This window comes from Phascolarctos cinereus, unplaced genomic scaffold, assembly GCF_003287225.1.
Source record: "Phascolarctos cinereus isolate Bilbo 61053 unplaced genomic scaffold, phaCin_HiC Scaffold_4;HRSCAF=312, whole genome shotgun sequence".
NCBI classification, from domain to species: domain Eukaryota; kingdom Metazoa; phylum Chordata; class Mammalia; order Diprotodontia; family Phascolarctidae; genus Phascolarctos; species Phascolarctos cinereus.
In genome coordinates this window covers 377,124,953-377,148,099 of record NW_027555847.1, presented here as the reverse complement: position 1 = coordinate 377,148,099, position 23,147 = coordinate 377,124,953, and the positions used below count along the sequence as shown (strand labels likewise).

The following is a 23,147-nucleotide window of genomic DNA, read 5'->3' as shown; positions in this document are numbered from 1 at the left end:
AAAATTTTCTTAATCATTCACTAATTCTCTGCCAATGTATTAACATACAATGGAGGTAGATTTCGGGAAGTTATGCCAAGGGAGCAAATTCTGGTGGAGGCCTTGTAACAAGTAGGAAAATCTTCAAATATATGGGTTCAGTGACAAATGTGGGCCCAGTGACCTATCGTTGTCTCAAAGACCAGTCTAGCTTAAGTTTGAAGAAATTTCTCATTAGTAAAAGTTAGCCACCAAATGAATTATTTAGGCTATCTACAGCTAAGAGTACAGTAGAAGGAAATATAAACACTGATGAAATCACATTTAAGTACTAAATTAAGTACTTTTCACATTCATATCAGTACATTTTAGGCTATCAAAGAACCAGAATCAAGGGAGGTGTCATCAATTGGGGAATGGTTAAATTATGACACATGAAATTAAAGGAGTATTATAGGAAAAAACAAATACAAAGAATTCAGAAAAATATGAGAAGACTTATGTGACTTGATAGTGAATAAAGTAGAACCAGGAAAACAATATACATAATGACTATGTTAACATACATGAAAAAAAAGATGAAAATAAAACTCAATTCTGTTTAAGTATAATGCACCATTAGGAATGCACTGTCTTCCTTTCTTTGGAGAGATGGAAGGCCTCTGGGTGTGGAATGCTGCATATGCTCTGTCAATTGGTTTTGCTTCCATTCCCCCCAAAGGGGAAAGGTGTATCTGGTAATGATCAATATAAAAATAAAAGGCATTAATAAATAATTTTTTAAAGAGCAGAGGAAAGCTACTATAAACCTAAAAAATAAAAAATGTTGAAAGAACTCTAATGTAGTATTCTCCTTGGCTTTAGAGCATTAATTCACAAAATTAATTAAGCAAAAATAAGTTTATTACTTTTACAATATGAACTTTGGAGCTGTCAAGTTACTTCATAGGTAATCACAATTTCAAGAGGCTGGGGATTGGACCTTCTATAGAGAGAAGATTTCTTGATTCAGAACACTCCTTAAGGAAAGAAAGGGGGAGTAAATATAATTTCCTAGGCAGCATAACTTGGGAGAGAAAAGCCAATGAGTTCCTCAGACAACACAGTGACCCTGTGATGAGAATGTAATTGTTTGCTCAGGAGCACCCCAAAATGTTTAATTTTCAGAGGAAATCTAAACTATAGAGTGGCTTCCATTGGTTTGAAAGGGACTGTGTACTACCCTGTGGGAATTCATCAGAATGTCAGGGTGTAGCCCTACTGGCAGTCCCATATTCAGTTCCCTTTCCAGAGGAAGCTGATGGATTACTGAGTGCTTTTTTACATGATTATGATTCTTTTTCTATTTATGGGCTCTTTTGAGTCCTCTAGATCTCCTGCATTTTCAATGGGGTAAAACAGATTGGAGTTAAGAACGTTTTTATCCACATACCCTGAATATACTAGATTTTCCTGGAGAAGCTCAAGGCAAGGGCAATAAGCTAAAGAGATAATTATCTTTCTGATGTCAACTCCCATAATCCAATCCACGTAAGCTCAGAGTTACATTATGATGGTTATCTCTATGCTATACTGTTATTCACATAGAACCATTCCACTCTTGACATTCAAAGTTCTAAAAGTCTGCTACTACAAATAGCATCTCAACCTGGGCCTAGGCCTTGGGCTTCAAAGGAACTTTGCAGAAGCTTTTCTATTCATTGCTACCTACAGCTTCTTCCCTTCCCCTTCCTTCTCCCTCTCACCAGGAACACCATTGTTCTATTTTAGATTTTGAAACATAGCACCCAGACGTAAAGAGGTGAGACTCCCTAGTCAGATTATACCAGAAGTATTGTGCTCAATCAAGGGTTCCATAGTTTAACAAGCACACTGATGAGCTGGAGGACTTACAAAGTAAAACAACCAGGGTGGTAAAGGACCTTGATTCCATGACACATGAATGTTAGCTGAAGAACCTGGTGATGTTTAGCCTGGGGCCTAGAAGACTCAGGAGGGACAGAACAGCTGTCTTCAGTATTGGAAGAGTTGTCCTGTGGAAAATATGACCGTTTGACCCCAGAGGGAAGAACTGGAAACAATGGGTGGAAGTTGTAAAGAGAAAATTTTAGGCCTGTCAGGAAAGACTTCCTAACAATCCAAGATAGCCAAAAGTAGAATGAGAAAGTCTTTAGAGGTTCCCCTATTTGAATATCTTTAAGCAGAGGCTAGATGACAACTCATTAGGTGCACTATATAGTAAGGATTCTTTTTCTTACAAGAGTTAGACTGCTTACAACTTGAAATTCTATGACTCTTTAAGTCCAAATTCAACACTGAATTATGTACATCATTCTGTATGACTTCAAGGGGAATAGAATTACTGAATGACAATTTCACCACAAGTGAAATATTCTAGAGAAAAAAATTAACGAATTTGCAACATGAATATTAAATATGTAAAAATGCGAGCAACCTGTGAAAGTCTACACTCACATTCAGTGACAATAGAGACTTCTAGATGATTGATCATGTACACTGAAGATGAGAAAAGGCCTCTGAACCACAAGAAAAATCCTAACTATTTTACTATATTTTTTACCTTACAGAAAGAGGAGTGGAGCTATTGGCACATGAACATTCCAACTTACTATGTTTAAAGTTAAGACTACAGAAAATTCACAATTTTTAATCCACAGGTTTACTTGATGTTATTCTAATCACAGAATCAAAAAACATAGAACTGAAAGGGACAAAGTTCAGGTAACCCAACCCCCAATTTTACAAATAAGAAAAGACCCAGGGAGGTTTTTAGTGTTGTGTTCATGTCCTACAGGCAGGTCCTAAGGAACTGAGTTAGGATTCAAACCAAAGTGCTCAGACTTAAAATTCAAATCTATATTTCCATTTGTCATCACATTTTCCCATTCACATATTTACATCAAAAAATAAGTAAGAAAATACTTTGCAAATTTTAAGGGGCCATATAATTATGAGCCAGTTTTGTGGGATGACTTGTCTCAATTGCCTAACACACACCCATTTCTGCACTTTGCCATATCCATTGCAATACATATCAACTGCAAGTTAAGTCAAAAGGACTTTATTTTGAATCTCACTTTTTGTTGCAATGTGATTTCCATAAATCCCTCATTTTGTCATCCCTTTCCCTACTTCAGGCATTTTCCTTGTTAGTGCATTTTTCTTTCACCTTTTTTTCTGTCATGTAATCATGTAAACCTCCCCTTTCATCTCCTTTCTTTTTCTTAATAGTTTTAAATTTTCATTTCTGTGCCTTTTTGTAAAATTGTAAAAAGGATTTTTCCCCTCCTTATGACTTCTCTTCCTTTTTTGTCTCCTCTTGGCCTTTTATCCTTTGATTCACGACCCTTCTATTTATTTATTCCTTCTTCATTATCTCTGATATTCATGGTATTAAAACTTCCAAGGAATCTATTTTGGATGACTTCTTCTAGTGTCTGTATTGTTGCTGTAGATCTTGCCACAAGCTGCTGCCCGCCCCCCTTCCCTCACCCCACTTTTTGGATTTTGCCTTACTCTTAGAAACACCAGTTCTTTAAATGGAATCTTCCTTAAAATGATAAGCAGCACCTACTTAAAACCATCAGCAAGCATTATATGTAATAGGGATAAGCTAGAAGCATTTCCAATAAGATCAGGGGTGAAACAAGGATGTCCATTATCACCACTGTTATTTAATATGGTACTAGAAATGTTAGCTTTAGCAATAAGAGAAGAAAAAGAAATTGAAGGAATTAGAACAGGCAAAGAAGAGGCAAAGCTATCACTCTTTGCAGATGATATACTTACAGAATCAAGTAAAAAACTACTTGAAATAATAAACAACTTTAGCAAAGTTGCAGGCTATAAAATAAACCCCCATAAATCATCATCATTTCTATATATAACCAACAAAGCCCAACGGCAAGAGATAGAAAGAGAAATTCCATTTTAAGTTACTGTAGACAATACAAAATACTTGGGAGTCTACCTGCTAAAAAAAACTCAAACTATATGAACACAATTACAAAACATTTTTCACAAATAAAGTCAGATCTAAATAACTGGGAAAATGTCAGTTGTTCATGGGTAGACCGAGCTAATATAATAAAAATGACAATTTTAAGTTAATTTATTTAGTGCCATACCAATCAAACTACCAAAAAATTATTTTATAGAGTTAGGAAAAATAATAACAAAATTCATCTGGAAGAATAAAAGGTGCAGAATATCAAAGGTAACAAAAAGAAATGTTAGAGAAGGTGGCCTAGCCATACCAGATCTTAAATTGTATTATAAAGCAGCAATCATCAAAACTATTTGGTACTGGCCAAGAAATGGAGTGGTGGATCAGTGCAATAGGTTAGGTATGCAAGACACAGTAGTCAATGACTATAGTAATCTACTGTTTGATAAACCCAAAGTCTCCAACTTCTGGGATAAAAACTCACTATTTAACAAAAACTGCTGGGAAAACTGGAAAAAAAGTATGGCAGAAACTAGGCATAGACCAAAATCTTACACTATATACCAAAATGGGTTCATGATTCAGAAATAAAGGCTGATACTATAAGCAAACTGAATGAGCAAGGAATAGTTTGCCTGTCATTGTGGAGAACAGAAGAATTTATGACCAAACGAGATAGAGAAGCAAATGCAAAATGGATAATTTTGATTACATTAAATGGAAAATTTTTGCACAAACAAAGCCAATGAAAGCAAGATTAAGAGGGTAGTGGAAAACTGGGAAAGAATTTTTACAACCAGTGTCTCTGATAAAGGCCTCATTTCTAAAGCATATAGAGAATTGAGTCAAATTTATAAGAATACAAGTCATTCCCCAACTGATAAATGGTCAAAGGATATGAACAGGCAGTTTTCAGAGGAAGAAATTAAAGCTATCTAATCATGTAAAAAAATGCTCTAAGTCACTATTGATTATATTCTGAGATACCACATCATACCAATTAGATTGATTAACGTGACAAAACAGGAAACTGATAAATGTTGGGGAAGATGTGGGAAAACCGGAGCACTAATGCATTATTGGTGGAGTTGTGAAATGATCCAACCATTCCGGAGAGCAATTTGTAGTATGCCCAAAGGGCTATAAAAATGTGAATAGCACTTCCAGGGCTGTATCTCAAAGAGATTATAAAAATGGTGAAAGGACCCACATGTCCAAAATATTTATAGCAGCTTTTTGTGGTGACAAAGAATTGGAAATTGAGAGAATGCCCCATCAACTGGGGAATGGCTGAACAAGTTCTGGTATATGAATATAATGGAATACTATTGTGCTATAAGAAATGATGAGCAGGGGCAGCTAGGTGGCAGTGGATAGAGCACCAGCTCTGGATTCAGGAGGACCTGAGTTCAAATCTGGCTCAGACACATAACACTTACTGGCTGTGTGACCCTGGGCACGTCACTTAACCCCATTGCCTAGCCAAAAAAAAAAGAAAGAAATGATGAGCAGGCAGACTTCAGAAAAACTTGGAAAGATCTGTATGGATTGATGCTGAGTGAAGTAAGCAGAACCAGGAGAACACTGTACACAGTAACAACCACGTTGTGTGATGACTAACTTTGATAGACTTAGCTCTTCTCAGCAATGCAAGGATGTGAGACATCTGCAAAAGTCTCATTATAGAAAATGCTACGGAAAAAGAACTCTGGAGTTGGAATGCAGATTGAAGCATAGTATTTGCTCTTTTTTTCCTTTCTTCTGTTTTGTTTCTTTTTTCTTGTGGTTCCTCCTATTGGTTCTAATTCTTCTTCACAACATGACCAATGTGAAAATACGTTTAATAGGAATGTATATGTAGAGCCTATATCAAATTGCACTCCATCTTGGGGAAGGAGGAAGGGGGAGAAAATTTAAAACTCAAAAGCTTATGGAAGTGATTGTTGAAAACTAAAAATAAATTAAAGTTTAAAAAAAAGTTATTTTCTCTTCACTGTTATTAACCTTTGACTTGATTAGGATACACCACATATTCCCACCTAGTTTCTTCTTTTCCCCTATTTCATAGCCCCATTCTGCTATTTAGTCTCAGGAAAAACTGATTCATTTGTAGGTGGGGTGTTGTAACATTTAGTCCATGATGCTTCATGGACTTCTATTTCACTTCTGCTTTCACCCTTGTTGATATGTGTGTATATGTGTGTGTGCATGTGTATATTTATATATTGTTGTATATATATTTTAGGAAGAAATCTCTTAATGCTCTCTTGTTACTTTGTTGTTGGTTGCTCACTTCCTAGGTTTCATCCCTTTTTAGGTTTTCATTTTTTTAGCTTCTTGTTTTTCTGGGGTAATTTATTTCATTACCTGCGCCTTTCTTAGTTACTGTGTCTGTTTACCTTTCCTATATTTCTGTTATCTGGGGCATTTGAAAAGCAAATAAGCAGTTCACATGTGGTTTTCTCTGCAGGAATGCTTCCAAAGCCACTTTTTAACTTATTGCTCATTTTTTTCATTAATGATTATGCTAACATTTGCATGTTTGTCCTCTTGAATTGCATCTTGAGCTCCTTTGTTCTTTAAAACACATTATTCATTCCACTCCCTATTGGCGTTTCTATTAGATAGGAAATAGTCTAATGTTATTTGAATTTCCTTTACTTTATATTTGAAGGTCTTTCTCCTGGTGCCATGTAGAATTTCTTATCACCAGAATATTTAAATTTATCCATTATGGGTCTTGGTTTACAATTTTTGTTCCTCTGGAGGTAATTTGAGGATTCTTTCCATTAACATTTGGCTTTCTGTGTAGTTTTTTCATATTATTTCTTACATTAAAAGTGTTCAGGTTTTTTGACTTATCATATTCTTCTGGGAGACCCATAATTTATAAGTAGTATAGCCAGACTATCTTTGAAATCACTGTTTCCCTTGTTTGGAGATCATGTTTTCTTGTTTTGCTTCTCTTCTTCTAGATCGTCCTTTCTTCTGGGTATCTGCATTCCCAATCAGTTGTTCTTTCTCATTTCTTTGGTTAGGCTTCCCACCCTGAATTTGAGATTTTCTACTCTGTCAATTATTTCTGCAATACAGGCCACAAATTCCACTTTTATATTTCTTTTTTTCTCTTTTAAATCATTCAGGAACATACTTCTGCAGTTTAATGCTCTCTTAGGAATGCACACTCTGCCTCCTTAGGAAGTGATTCATTTTCCTTTGTCTTACAATATTTATTTATAGATATCTAAACTTTTACCTGATCTGGAGACCATATTCATTTCTATTAATATCTTAAATATTTTCCCTACTGGGTTTTCAGCTTATGCTCAAGGCTTTTACTGAATTTTATTCTTCCTGAGACCTCTGGTAATTTCAACTAGTCTTTCCATGGAGAAATGTCCTCTCAGAATTTCTCACATAATTTATGTATTTTTCCAACCAAGAAAAATCAATTGAGAAATGGAAAAAAGTGTTGTGATTCCTGTAAGAGAATTAACTTTAGAATTAACACAGAAATTTTACTGATTTAAAAGAATCCACTGCTATCAAGTGAAAAGCAAAAGGAGGAATCGATGACACCCAAAGTCAAATATGAAGTTGACATTTCCAAGAGAAAATGTCCTCAGAATAGAGAAGCAGTCACAATCTAATCAGTCAGTACTGCTTATAACTGTTTGCCATGTTGTAAGTTGATGTTCATGGCCCTATCTGCTACTACTGGAAAGTCATTCTCACAAATAAGTTTTTGGGTATAGGATATTTTATAGAGATCCTAAGAGTACTGTTCTAAGAAATAAGTTTTGGAAGGAAAATAAGTCCTTAAATTGGCTATTTCAACATGTGATTCTGTGTACTGCTGTTTACTTTACCAGATCTGAATACTTATTATTCGAATACTACTCAATGTTTGCTGTTGTTTTCCAGTATTTGAATATTCTCTGCCAGCTACAATTCTGTGTATACACTACTAAACAAGATTTCTTTTTTACTCAAAAACTTTAGACATCCATAGTAATTAAAGTAGGAAGAATGCCGGCAGTATTTTGAGAAAGATAAAGGAAATCAAGTCAGTGCCTGATATTTTGAATCACTGCTACAATATAACAATATAATATAAACTATGCACTTATTTTTTTAATGAAAAATTTCTAAAATGTTTAGTATAATGCTATTACAGAAAAATGACTCACCATTTACTATTATGGTCGTTCATCTTTAAAAACATATATGTTAAACGTTGTGAAAAATACGAAATAACTCACAACTTGGACAATTCCAATTCCTTATTCCCAAATCTATTTGTCAGGAATTTGGAAGCACTGTCAGTCTTTTTTTCTTATGCTCCCTTTATCATTCATTTTCTGACTCCTTTCCCTTTGATAATGGTGAACACAAGGGGCTGGACCACAAAATTGTCTCAGTGTCCCTTCTTCACTGTACAAATCACACCTATGTGGGCCCACGTAACATCTGGGGAACAGAACTAACCAGTACTATATGCCAGTTCTCCCCACCCCTAATCCTTTTTCCAAAGGCCTGGTAAAGCCACATATACAGTGGCATCTCATTTCATTTCCTTCTGTTCTCAGTTCTTTGGCTGAACACTGCGTAGCACAACTGCCACACCTACTATGCTAAGCTATGGCAAGCTTCTGGCTTTTGGCTTTCTGTGGCTAGAAGTGAGGGGCAGAGTGAAGATCTGCTACAAGCTCTAAGCTGCCTGGTATAGCCCTGCCCAAATAGACAGCCATTAGGGAAGGGGATGAGGAAATGCTAAGTGAATCTTTTACTGATTAGGCTGTTCACTGGTTTGTTACTGTTGTTACTGGGTCAGACTGTAGAGGTGATTGAAATTGCTTTGTATCTTCTACATAATTCCTATTTTGGAGGGATCTGAAAGATTAGGAGGGGAAAGGAAAAGGAATAAACATGTATATATCGCCTACCAAGTGCTGGGCACTGTGCTAATAAGCACCTTACAAAGTACTATCTCATTTGATTTTCACAACAAACCTGCAAAGTAGGAGCTATTATTATTTTGCAGCTGAGGAAACGGAGGCAGGGGTTTAAGTGTCTTGTCCAGGGTCACACAACTACTGAGTGTCGAAGACAGGATTTAAATTTAGGTTTTGTGCCATTCTGCTGGATCACAGAAAATGGCTAGTCTTTTTGGTCACATGACCCAGAGGTCCTCAAGCAAGACAGCTTTGAAAGTAAAATGCAGAGTCTATCTACTTAAAAGGAAAAAAAGACAGACATACTAATGCACAGTTGGTAGAGCAATGAAGTGATTTAACCATTCTAGAAAGCAATTTGAAATTATGCTAAGTGACTAAAATATTCATAATAGAGTCTACTCCCGAGCATACAATTCAAAGAGGTCAATGCCCCGCCCCCCAAAAAAAGCTCCACATGCACCAGAATATTTATAGAAGCACTTTTGGTAGAAGCAAAGAATTGGAAAAAAGTAGATGCTTATTGATTCGTAAATGGCTATAAAATATACAAATTGATGTAATGGAATATTATTACTCAGCTATAGAAAACAATGAACATAAGGGATACACAGAAGAAACATAGGAAGATTTGTAGTAACTGATGCAAAGTGAAGTTGATAGATCCAATCAAAATAAAGAATAAATGAATGAGTGAAAAGCAAGTGTCAAGCTAAGAGAATGTCCATACATTGGGAAATGGCTGAATAAATGTGGTATATAAATGTAATATAATATTATTGTGATGTAAAAAATAACAAAAGGGATGGAATCAGGAAAAAAAAATAGGACCAGTATAAAACGATGTAAAACTAAGTGATAAGAAACAATAAAGAAAAACTTTAAAAGACTTAAGAACTAGGGGCAGCTAGGTAGCACAGTGAATAGAGCTCTGGCCTTGGAGTCAGGAGGACCTGAGTTCAAATCCAGCTTCAGATACTTAACACTTACTATATGTGTGACCCTGGGCAAGTCACTTAACCCTGATCACCTCACCAAAAAGCAAAAAAGAAAAAAGAAAAAAAGAGAGAGAGAGAGAAAAAATTAACATAAAAAAAGACTTAAAAACTATTGGATGGGATAGGGGACTAAGGCTGGCATCTCTTTTTGGTCATTTCCTAACCTAGGCAGCTAGACAGCACAGTGGATAGCGCACTAGGCCCAGAATGGGAAATTCAAACCTGTCCTCAGACATTTTCTAGTAGTGTGACTCTGGGCAAGCCACTCAATCTCTGTTTGCCTTACTTTTCTCTTTCGGAAAATGGGAATTATAATAGCACTTATTTCCCAGGATAGTTGTGGGGATTAAATGAGATAATAATTGTAAAGTGCTTAGCACAGTGTCTGCAACACAGTAAACACTAAGTAAATATTAGCTCTCATTGTTGTTGTTAGTAATGCAGTGGATAACAACAACTCCTCCAGATTAATGAACATTCTACCCATCTTCTGAGGGAGAGGTGATGAGTTTGTAGTGCAGAATGAGACATTTTCACACAGGGGTAAATTTGTAGATTTGTTCTGCATTACTAGGCTTATTTATTTCAAGGATTTTGTATTGTTTTTCTTAAATGGGAGCAATTCAAGAAAAGGAAAAAAAATGATAGCAACACCAAAATTGCAGAAAAGAAAAGAGGGTCATTGAAATATTATTTTCAGAAAACACAAGGAACTTCAAGAATCACAGATAACCAAGAGTTTTAAAACACTGAATTTATGATATACTTTTCAAAAAAGCAAGCATAACAGATAGAGCTCACATTTTAAAAGAGACAATACATATTCAAAGTTTCTGCTGCAAATGAGATGAACAGTATTAGTGTCCTCAGGGTACAGCAGCAAAGCAAATGGCAGGCCATATTTCCACAGTGGTGGTTCCCAAGGTGATGGCTGAGGGCTCTAAGCAGGAAGCACTGCTTCTTCCATGGTTCTGGAGTTCAGAGTCCTGGGCTGTCTCTCAGGGGAAATGGTGGTTACGGTGGTGGGGGTGGCTTGATTTGCTTGGCACATGCTGCCTCTCGTGTCCCCCTTTGGGTGACTTACTGCTTCAGCCAGGCTAACTTTCCTGTCCTGAGTCTGGCAGTTGATTGACAGTTGGTGAAAGAAGGAAAAAAGAACAGGATTAAGGGCACAGAGAGATGAAGGAGTTTTAGTTAGGACCTTTCTGTTACCAGAGGAAAGGACAGAAGGGTGGTAAATGATGCCAAAAATTCTTGAGGAATGGAGAAGATAATAAAGAATAAACATTAAGCTTCTCAGTTTTAATGAAGTAAGAAGCTAGACCATGTGGCACTGAGGCAGGAAGAAGGAAAGGTGGGGAGAGGAAGAGAAAGAAGGAGCCAGGTACTGGCACTATATCTAAGGATGGTGTCAGGGACTGTCAAACACCCAGCTGCCTGTAAATCACCACTGAGATTATGCAAACTAAATGCCTAGTAGGTGAACTCAGCTCAATCTGACTTTTGTCCATTAATGCTCAGTATCTAAGGAGCAGAGGTGCAGAAGTCAGATTTGGGGATGTGGAGAAGAGGACAGAAGACAGAAATCATAGAATGCAGAGGATTTGTAATTTAGGAATGTAGGAAGGTGGGGGGACAAGAGTATATTTCAGTAACATCAGTGATCCACCACAACAAAGGCCCATGTGGGGACCACACTTCGAAGAAGAGTACGACATACTAGCATACTGAAGAATACAACACTACTAACACAAACATCATTATCCTAATACTTAAAAAGCTATTTAAAGAGGCAGAATATGACATATATGCTGCTCACTCTCATCTGGCAAAAGTATCTTCAGTCACCACAACCATCCAAGTCTCAGGAAGACGGAGTCACCACTAAAGATGACACTAAAACAAATACCATAGCCTCTCATCATTAGAGCATCTAGGAGTAGTGGAATAAAGAGGCAACACACAACCAAAAATAGAGGACTCCTTTACCAGACAACTCTCTTCACTGCCCTTGACATCAACATACTCAGCCCTGACACCAATCTATCTCAAGGCCTGGAACTGAGAGAGGAAGAAATGTTTACCTCACCCAGGAAGTTTACCTCACAGACCATTGATCAACTGAAAACAAAATCATGAGATGCTTTTAATCCTCCCAATTTTTAAATGAGTCTATGAAGGCATTCATTCGCAAATTCCATCCAAGGTTGCAAACTGCAAATTTTTCCACCCATCATGTGACTCCTGTTCACTTCCTCCAATAATTCCTCCACAGGAAGTCAAACTCAATGTGCCACAGGTTTTTCTTGATTTTTCCAAACATCAAGAGGGTACCAATCTCTCACTGCAGCTGGACATTTGTCATCCCTAGTATTTACCAAGTGATTGGCCCATTTTTCCTTCTCAGCATGTATTTTTTCAACACCTTTTGCTCTTCTTCTTTGACATACCTTATTATATAATGAAGTCTGCTCACAAGCATCATGCGCCTCTCCAATGCTCTCTGTACAATAATCATTTTTTATTCTTTGGAAATTATCGTATGCCATGTCTCACTGCGATGTAAGAATATTGGTTAAATGTTGGTGTTAATGAATGAATGAAAAAGAATTTATTAATAGCTTACTATGTATAAAGAACACTGTGAATACAATTAGGAAAGAGGAGACAGTCTCTACTCTCAGGAAACTCAGATTCTAATGGGGGAAACTATATATAAAAGATTTCAGGTGCAAGTCACATGGTCCTTTAAGGTATAGTGTAAAAAGAGATGACAGTGTAACTTCTTTAACGTTGTTTCCATTAAAAAAAAAATCACCCGTTTCTGGTGATAACCATTTGACAATGCCAAGAACTTTGGTAATGAGAATTTTCTTCAAGGTCTTCAGTAGTTGTGGCTGCTAAGGAGGTGAGCTTCAGCACCTGTAAAAGCAATTCCCAGGCAGCATCTCCATAGGGCTTGCTTCCCAGCATGATTGTTGCAGAGGCTGGGCTAAAAATAGGACCAGTGGTAAATCTGTGCAGGGCTACCATTTCCAAGGCTTTTAGGCTCAGAGTTCTGATTCGTTTCCACTGAAGTATGAGGGAAAGTAATGGCTGAGGTGGGGACACTCTGGCTAAACTCATCTGGCATATATCTCTCCTTGCTGCTTCAGCTAGGCTGATTGCCTGCCCTGTCAGTAGCAAATGGTTAGCAGTTGGGGGGGATGGTAGCCCCTCCTCTACAGCAGTTGCTTCCCCAGATGATACCTCTGTGAACTAAGATGGAGGCATGGACTGATGGCCTTGGAGGCACTGGTCTCCCACGATTCTTGGGCTTGCCTGCCCATTGGTAACAGATAGTCTCTCCAGACAATAATACAACTACCTCAATGTTAGCATAATTCCCATTTCCCTCTTATACCATCCACGCCATCAGTTCTGTACCTCATCATTTTCCCACAGTTCATGACTTTATCCTCATCCCCATCAACTCTTTCTATCCCCCATTGTATCTCAATACAGATCCACTGCTCCTTCCACTGTGCTCTCTGGAATGCTTGCTCTATACTTAACAAATTTTGTCTTTACCTTAAACCTTTTCCTTTTTCACTCGCTCAAAATTCTGACCTTCACTGAGACCTAGCTCCCTGCTGATAACACTGCTTCCCTTGGCCACCTTTCCAGTTTATTCACAGCCTCCATCTTAATGTTCATGAAAGAAGAATGGGAATACTCCTTGTTCTTAAGTGATAGACTTTCTCTCTACCTAGTAACTTCTCTTTCTTTGAGGTTCAATCTGAATGTTATCACCCCAACAAGATTCTGATATACTGATAAGCAATGTCCTAACTCCTTCCTTCTATTGGTTAGTTTTTCCTTAAGAGGTATTCAGACATTTCTCAAGATTTGGTTAGCTCAGGGGACAAAGGGACTGTTGCTATCTCTTCCTTGTTGCCTGAGTACAAAGCAGCCACAAGAAGCCAGAAGGGCTCTCAGACTTTTGGCTGGTAGATCACAATGAGAGCTTCTCTCAACTAAATTAACTCAAGGGGTTTCTCAAATGTCTATCCTTCTCAGAATAGCCTTTTCCTGTTATGGCTACATAAATCTCCTTTTGTTAACTCTTGAATGACCTGCCATTGTCTCTTTTTGTTACAATACTCAACTTCAACTTCCAACAGACAAACCTGAGTCAGGCCCAGACAGAACAACTAACCCCTAGGCCACTCTCCTTCCTTTCACAATAAGTTCAACACATACCAGGCTCAGTCTCTCTACCAATTCCTGGCCTTATACTAGGGGATTTCAAAATACATAGAAACTCCTTCAAGTACCCTAACTTCCCAGTTACTCAATAGACTCACTATCAATGATCTACTCCATTTTACCACAACTACAAAAGAAATGGTCATACCCTTGATTTTTTTTTTTTGGCAAGGCAACTGGGGTTAAGTGACTTGCCCAGGGTCACACAGCTAGTACACTACATATCCTTGATCTTGCCATCACTCATGAATACTCCATCTCTGCCTTCAGGACCTCTGAAATCCCATTATCTTGTCATAAATTTTAATCATTCCAACTTTCCCTTACCTTGTTTTTCATCCTTAGGGTAACCTTCCATCCTTCGGATCTTCAATTCTTTCTCACACACTATCACTCTTGCACTAGTTACAATCTCCTTCCTTGCCCATTTCAACTTTTCGGTGAATCAGCTCAACCCTGCACCACCCTTTACACCTGAGTTCATTGGTTCTTATTCTTCTTTCTTCCCAAACCCTAACCTCAAACTCTTACAATCCTTTACCCCACCAACCCAACATAATTCACGTGCTATTGAAAAGAGCTGCATAAAGTGGTAAAACAGTGTTAACCTGTCTGTTACCAGAGGAGATTGAAATCACAAGTTTATATTATATAATCTCAGATGGGGCTTCACTTCAACAAGGCAACCCTTTTACAACTCCTAAAATTATCAACTCTTTCTACTCACCACAGAGATTATTCAAAACTTTTTCATCCTTTCATGTATCTCCCCTCCCATCCTGTAAGGGTTTTACTTATTAAGGTAAATAAACCTTATTTACTTCATTGAAAGGACTTGAGGCCATTTCACAGATACCTCCCTCTTCTTCCCTTCTCACCTCACATGAAGAGGTGGATATTCTCCTTGTCAAGGCACCCTTGATCCCATTCCACCTTTCTCCAGCAGACTATCCTGTCTTTCATCATCACTCTCTCACTATTCTTTACACTCTGCCTTTGACTAACTGCTTCCCTTCTGCTTACAAGCATGGCCAAGTCTCCCTAATCCTTAAAAATCACACAGTTGATTGAATTACACTCACCTTATTAACTTTCTTCACCCTTTTATGGTTAAACTCCTTGAGAACATAGTTTACACTGGTTACCACCACTTTGTCTCCAAGCTTCCAACCTCGTTAGTCAACTTAAACTGCTGTCTTCAGTCACCAATGATCTCTTATTTGCTCAATCTAATGGCCTTGCCACAATCCCTATGCTTCAGGGCCTCCTAGTGCTCTCTGATGCTTCAGTCACTTCTGTCCTTGATACTACAGCATTACTTTTTTTAGGTTTTCCTAACACTGCTTTCTCCCAGTTCTCTTCCCACTTATCAGACTTACTTTCTCAGTTTCCTTTGCTAGATCTTCAGCTAGGGCCATGATGATCCAACAAAGTAGACTGGAAGGAAGGATCAGGCAGGAAGGAGGAGTAAGCAAGTACTTACCAAGAGTAAGCAGAGTCATGAAAGCCAAGAGTACAATATGTAAAAAGTGAGGGTAGCCAGCAGTGTCAAATGCTGAAGTCAGTCAACAATTTATTAAGCACTTATGTTCTGAGAATGTAAAAAACAGCAAATACATAGTCCCTGCATTCAAAAAGCTCACATTCTATTAGGAGAAACAACATGCAAATAACAGTTTACATATAAGATACATACAATGTATGTGGTAGGAGACATCTCATCAGAAAGGAACTAGCAGGGAGAAGCTGGGGGGGGAGGGGAAACTGTAAAAGGCCTCTTTGTCGAAAATGGAGTTTGAGCTAAGTCTTGTTGCTAGGCACATACCTAAAGGTAAAAAAATTAAAAAGTCCCCAATACACACCAAAATGTATAGCAGCATTTTCTGTAGGACAAGAGTTGGAAACAAGATAGATGCACATTGATTGGAGAATAGCCAAACAAGTTGTAATATATTAATGAGCTAGAATATTACTAAACTGTAAGAAATGGATCTGTAGAACACAGAATAGGGAAACTTATATAAACTGATGCAAAATAAGGAAAAAGAGGAAAATAACATACAGGACTATAAACAGAAGGAACAAAAGAAATCAATGAAACTGAACACTGTGCAACTATAATGGCCCAGACCCACCCTGACAATAAAAGACCCTACACTCCCTCCAACTTCTTTGTAGAGGTAGATTATGGGGGTAGGGTAAATTACATTATGTTGGACATAACTGACTTGTTGGCTAATTTTGCTCAACTGCCCCCCCCTTTCTTTTTTATTCTTTGTTATACCGGATGGTTCTCTTAGAAGGGGGGAAGTAAGGGATCCATTAGGAAATATGTGCCATGTAAAAAAAAAAAGTATTAAGTTACTAAAAAAAAAAAAAGAGGTCCAACATCTTTATTTTATAGATAAGAAAATTGAGGCCCTAAGAGGCAACGTGACTTTCCCAAGTTATAACCAGTAAATGGAAGGACTAATATTCAAACCTAAGTATTAAGAGTGGTGTTACTGGTCTTTCCATTACACTAGATTGAAGGGACACATGACCACCATAGTTGAGGGCTCCCCAGGAAAGAAAAAATACCAATTCTTATTTTAATACTACTATTAACTAAAACAAGTACTCATTATTCACTGTGGATGTGTTCCAGGTAGTTATAAGGATAACAGAAATAAACAAAAAGAGGCACAAAGACTAGGGCAGGGATGGCATCAAATAATCTTTTTGCCCCAGGCAGGACAATGAATTGAAAAAACCTACACGGACAACAGAGTAAGGAACAATGAGGACTTATAGTAACTGGAAGAAACTATTTCAAGAAAGTATTGTCTCTACTTATTACTATCTGCCTTAATTATCTTTTTTCTTGAGGAAGGTCAACCTTTTAATAACAAGTACATATCTATTTCTACATACACACACATATAAAAATCAATCATCCTCACCCCCTTTTAGCCTGATTTAAAGCCCAGATCCAACACGGAAAGCATAATATTTTCAGTCAGCTATAACCTCTAAGAGATGTACAAAGATAAGAAGCATTACGATTCCTTTTCGGAAGGGAAAGGTACACAAAGTACCTTGTTTCATGTAGATGAAATTCTATGTATTTTTTTATTATACTTACCATTATGTCTGCATACAGGTAGAGTTAAAATGCACCCTGGCATCTTTTCACAGCACTAGCATTATTTTTTTAAATGGATGTTAGTAAGCCAAGAGGAAGAAGAAGGACCTGATGTACCATGCTCAGAAGATCAGTTGTACTCAATCACAACCTCTATGACCCTGAACAAAAATTCTATAGCAATGGGAAGTCTGCAGAGAAAACCAAGTTTTTAATTCTTCAAAGTTGAAATCAAATAACTGTTCAATGTCAGATCTTAAATATCTCACATGCTGTAAGGGTACAGAGGCAGAAGGTTTACCAGAAGGATCTTATAGTATAAAATTTTTAGAAAAAGTGATTCCTTTGGAGTATGCAAGGAAGTAGAAAGAAAAGGAGATGTAATATGTTCCATAAGAATCAGAATTTTAAGATTTTACTTTTCTAAATCAAAGGTGAATTTCAACAAAAAAATAATAATACACGTGTGTGAACATAAATCACTAGCTGAATTTTTTGCAGTCTCTGGTATCTATTTCCATGATTTTCATATTCAAGAAAAATTAGAATACAGTTTTTAGAAAAAGCTTTAACAGAATGGAGATATAAACACTAGTCCCTACCTATATAGACAAGATTAGAATGACAACAAATAGAAAGTAAAACAGTAAAAAGTTTGCTTCAAAAAAAATAATTCTGACCAACACTTCACACAAAGATAATCACCAACTGGGGATGCGGCCTAGATGTAAAAGATCACATTATAAGAAAATCTGAAACACATGGGAAAAAATTACCTATCAGATCTAGGGATAAGCCTAAAAGAAGATAAAATGGATAATTTTGATTACATAAAACTGAATCAATTTTCCACAAATTTAACAAAGACTAAAGGGAAACAAATGGGAAAAATCTCTGCATGTTTCTGTGATACATTTCCAAAATTTATGAGGAAATGATTCAAACTTTTAAAAATAAGAGCTATTCCCCAATTGATAGTCTAAGGATATGAACAGGCAGTCCAAGGAAGAAATCCAATGTGATATTAATATTTGATATACTACTCTACTTCATTAAGGCTTATTCAAATTACTATTCTCCCTCATTATATGTGTTTAAATTCCTTGAGACTATAATTTTAGTTCCCTATTTTGCCCTTATAAGTCACCCATTACCCACTGTTAGGAGCTTACTTAAAAGGTCAAATGTATTCCGTGAAACACAGATGCCAGATATTCCAGGAAGTAGCTGCTGTTTCCTGGGGCTGTGCAAAATCCCCATTCTCTGATACTACCCAATTATAACGATAATGCCCACAGTATATAAATTGTGCCCCTTTCTTTGCCCCTTCCAGGTTCCTCTTTTATGACTATAAAAGAAGTGCCTTGACTGTCAGGAGGGGTCCTTGATTACTGAAAAGCCTTGGGCCCCATTTACTGGCAAATGCTCATTTTGCTAATAAACTAATTGTTTTTATTTGCAGATTTCAATCACAACACAAGAATGCTTATAAGCAGCTTTTTTCTGTGGTAGCAAAGAACTAGAAACTAAGGGAGTGCTCATCAATTGGGTAATGGCTGAAGAAGTTGTAGAATATGAATGTAATGAAATACTATTGTCCCTTAAAAATGATGAAAGAGAAGGCTGCAGAGAAATCTGAGAAGACATATGAACTGATGAAGAGTAAAATGAGAACTTATAAAGTAACAAATAATGCTGTAAAGAAAAAAATCACTCTTATTCACTTCAAAAGATTTAAGAATTGAATTCAATGGAATGAAGAACTCTGATTCCAAAGGACATAAGAGGAAGCATGTTACTTCCTGACAGAATATATTAAAATCAAAATACAGAATGAGACATGCATTTTCAGACATGGCCCATAAGGGAATTTGTTTTGCATATGTTAGAGGGATGCAGTTTTTCTTTTTTTTTTCCAAACCCTTTCTTTTTTTTTAATTTAGGAGAGAGTGGAGGCCTAGCAATAAGGTGTAAGAAAATTAAAAAAAAATGATCAGTAAATTTTTAAATAAAATGCCCAGAAGATCAGAGGGTAACAAACAGGACAGCTTTTAAAATAATTTTATTATATATTTGAAAAACAAATTGTACAAAATAGATTCAGTTTCATGTACAACTCTCTTCTTCTGTCCTACTTTGTACTTGGAAACGTTCATACTTTGTGTTTAAGTCCAACAAAAAAAAAGGTAAAAACAAGACTCTAAGTCAAAAGCCACTGCTGAATTTCATGAATCTTTTCAACACTATTATGCCAATGAAATCACTGAAATAGACCAGACACTCTCTATCCAAAACACAGTGATGCCTAGAAGTGAAATTCACTGTTTATTAGGTGGTGAAGCATAGGCTAAACGGTCACTTTTCAAGATGTGGTAGAGGAAATGTAATCACTGGGTAGAGGACTAGACATGGATTGTTGGGCATCTCTAACTGTAGGTATCTTAAATTCAATATAACCAAAACAGAATTTTCAATTTCTGTAGAGGTTACCAGGTTACTTCTAGTAACCCATGTTTACCATTTAAGAGAAACCTTCTACTGTTCACTCTCACTCTCTCCCCATAGCCTAAAAGTTGTTAAATCTTGTCAATTCTCCCACCACATCTCTTGCACCCATCCCTTTTCCACACTCATATTGCCAGCACCACAGTTCAGAGATCTTCCTGCCTCTTGCTTATACACTTGCAACAATCTCAAATCCCTGTCCCTCTCAAACCTGCCAAACAGCAGGGAAAATAAAATATGGTCAGGAATGTTCAGAAGCTCTCAATTGCTGATACAAACTACTCTGTTAGGAATTTAAAAACTCTTCACAATCTAGCTCCAGCCTACCTTTCCTAGTGTATTTCACATTATTCCCCCTCAGGTACTATCCAGCCAAAGGGGCCTACCTGTTTCATGAACTCATCATTCCATCTCCTATTTTGCCTAAGTTATCAATTCCCTTTTCCAAATCCATCTATTGAGACTCTTTACTTTCCTCTGAAGATCAATTTGTGTGACACCTCCTACGAGAAGCTTTTATTGTGTTTCTCTCTCTTCACATCTAATACTGTACTTTTCTGACACTGGCCTCATCATTTCATACCTGGACTACTGAAATGGCCTAGTGGGTGTCCTCCCTGACTCATGTCTCTCCTCGCCATAGTCCATCCTCTACTTAGATGTCAAACTGATCTTCCTAAAGTGAAGATTTGTTCATATAATCCCCATCCAATAAATGATGCCTATTACCTTTAAGATCAAATATAAAATCCTGTCATTCAAAGCCCTTTATAATCTGGCCCCTTTCTACCTTTCCAGTCTTCTCACACCTTACTCCCCTCCAAATATTCTACAATCCAATGACAGGAGCTTCCTTGCTGTTCGCTGTTCGTCACACAGGACACTCCCTCTTCTGACTGGACATTATCTCTGGCTGTACCCTCATCTCACCACCTACTTCCTTCACGTATCAGCTAAAATTCCACCGTTTACAAGAAGCCTTTTCTGATTGCCTAAATAACAATGCATCCACAGTTTTGGTTATTTTCAATTTACTGAGAATATATCTTGTTTATACACAATAGTTTGCAAGAGGTCTCATCCATTAAATTGTCAATTCCTTGAGGGCAGGGACCAGTTCCTTTCAGAATCTCCATTTTAAGGAGGCTCTCTAAACCAGTCTTACCTTTATTCCTCTACAGGCGGCACTGGTGGCTCTCTGCCAAACTCTACAGCTTTTCATTTTCTCCCTCCACCTCTCACTTTTCAGCTTCCTTTGGGGTCATCCCCATCACTCCTATTAAAATGTAAGCTCCTAGAGGACAGGGAATGTCTTTCTCCTCTGTATTGGTATTCCCAGTGTTTTTGCACGGTGCCAGGCACATAGTTATACCTTTTGACTTTCTTTGTATCCCCAGTGCTTAGCACTGAGGTCCCCACCAAGTTGGTGCTTAGTAAATAATAACAGGCTGTATCCTCCGAAAATATATAAATTCCTAGAGGAATAAACTTTTCGTTTGGCCTTTGAATCCCTAGCTCCCATCACAGTGCCTAGGGCATTTTTTTCTGCTCAGAACCATAGATTTCTTTATTAGAAGAGAGTTAGTTCCTAGGACTTGCTAATGCACATTAGCAACTGTTCAGCAATGTAAAGTCTCAGAGAGAAGCAGGGATACTGAGAGATGAAGTGACTTGCAGTGCCTGGGGAAGAACCTTAACTTCCAGCCGCCATACCAGCTCTGCAGGGGGACAAATCCTGCCTTCCCCAGTTTTGTGAGGAGCTAATAACAGTTTTTACCTTTTAAAACATAATAAAATTTTATTTTAAAATGTAAAAGCCATTCTTGGCTTGCCAGTACAAAAACTGGCGCTAGTGGTGGTATGTGATGTTTGAGAGACTCTGGTATCTCTGCCATGCTCTCAGCCCCAACCACAGCAGGCGCTTAATGACTGCAGGCGTGGACTGGGTGACCTCTAAGGTCCCTCATAACCCCAATATTCTATGATTACAATTATTTGTTAGAGTCACGAGGAAATAACACTAAAAGCTTGTCCAAGGGACAGGGAGTGTTCTCCTTGGCGCTGGTTTCGCCAGCCGATCCAAACCCACGGCCAACCAGTCTGCCCCATGGTCCGAGGAGGAGAATATCGAAGTTGTTACTGGAAGAGACTCCTTCGTTTACTTCCGTGCCACCACTCACACTGTGGGGTCTCGGGGCTCCCTTGGCAAACCTGCCTAGCCTCTACAGCAGCAGCACCAGGAAGAGGGCAGAAAACACAAAACAACAAAGCTCTCACCCCCATTTCACCTTTTACGGACCCAATCCTGCCCCAAAAGAAGAGATAAAGCAAACACACAGGTACACCCTCGAGTGTCTCCATCAACATACAATGCATGCCCAGATGTGTGCGTGCACTCCCACCCACGAGGGGGGTGGGGGCCACGGGAGGCCTGGCCCCTCCCCCCACATCCCCCCCCGAGACTCCGGGCTTGCGCCCCCGGCCTCTCCCCACAAAGAGCGGGACGAGGAGGGGGCGGTGCGCTCGGGGCGCCCCTCCAGGCCCGAGGCTCGACCCGGGATCGGCTCGGGGCAGGGGCTCTGCCGGGCCGGGCCAACCCCGCCTCCAGGATCCGAGAAGGACGTGGCCCCTTCCCGTGCCTCCTCAACTTCCACCGCTGCCCATCCCGGGCTTACCCGCAAATCCTCAAAATCGGCCATTTTCTACCACCAGCAGGCGCAGGCGAAGCCGCCGCCGCCGCCGCCCTCGCCGCCGCCGCCGCTCCTCCCGCCGCCGCCGCTCCTCCCGCAGCCTCTACAGTAGCCGCTGCCGCCACCACCATGGTGCACTGGGCGCCGCGAACGACGCGCCGCCGCCACCGCCGCCGCTGTTGCCGCCGCTGCCGCCAGGCCCCCGTCACGTGACGGGAGCCGGCACCGCCCCTCCAGGAACCCCGCCCCCTGCCCCTCCCCGCGCGCACCCTCCCTCGGGTTCTCCTCGGCTCGCGTCGTGCCTCGCGGCTCTTCCTCCTCCGCAGCCCCCGAACTCCGCCGCACTCCCTTCCCCTCCTCTCCCGGCCGGTCCCCTCGACGCTGCTCTTCTCCCCGTTTTCTTCCTTTTCCTTCTCCCTTCGGCTTCTCTCCTCCTTGCCGCGGTCTCATCTGACTCTCTCGTCCCCCTCCCAAGACTCTGCCTGTCCCCCCTTCCTCTCCTACCCCTTTTCACTCTGAATCATCCTTGCCCTTCTCTCCTTTTCTTGCCTCTTTCCCTCTCCCTTCTTTCTTGCTGCCTCCGGGACGGTCCAGCAGGATTAGATGCTCTTCCCTCTCGCAGAAGTGGGCGGGATGCACGGGAGGAGAGTCGCACCCTGGAGTCTGGAGGCCGGGGGAGAT

At 39.0% G+C, this 23,147-nt stretch overlaps 1 protein-coding gene across 3 annotated transcripts in view; it reads right to left on the bottom strand.

Annotated features, from left to right (window-relative positions):
• Nucleotides 1–22,657, bottom strand: part of PIAS2 (protein inhibitor of activated STAT 2) — a 73,766-nt gene extending 51,109 nt beyond the window's left edge. Inside the window, exons 1-2 of one of the 3 annotated variants that reach the window (XM_078153272.1) lie at nt 22,452–22,657; nt 546–713 (exon numbers count right to left, since the gene is read on the bottom strand). In XM_078153272.1, the coding sequence (XP_078009398.1) occupies nt 546–713; nt 22,452–22,475 (192 nt within the window). In that variant the 5' untranslated portion in view covers nt 22,476–22,657. The remainder of the gene's footprint in view (nt 1–545; nt 714–22,451) is intronic. The other 2 variants (XM_078153273.1, XM_078153274.1) reach the window with 2 other exon arrangements.
• Between the last annotated feature and the right edge of the window lie 490 nt (nt 22,658–23,147).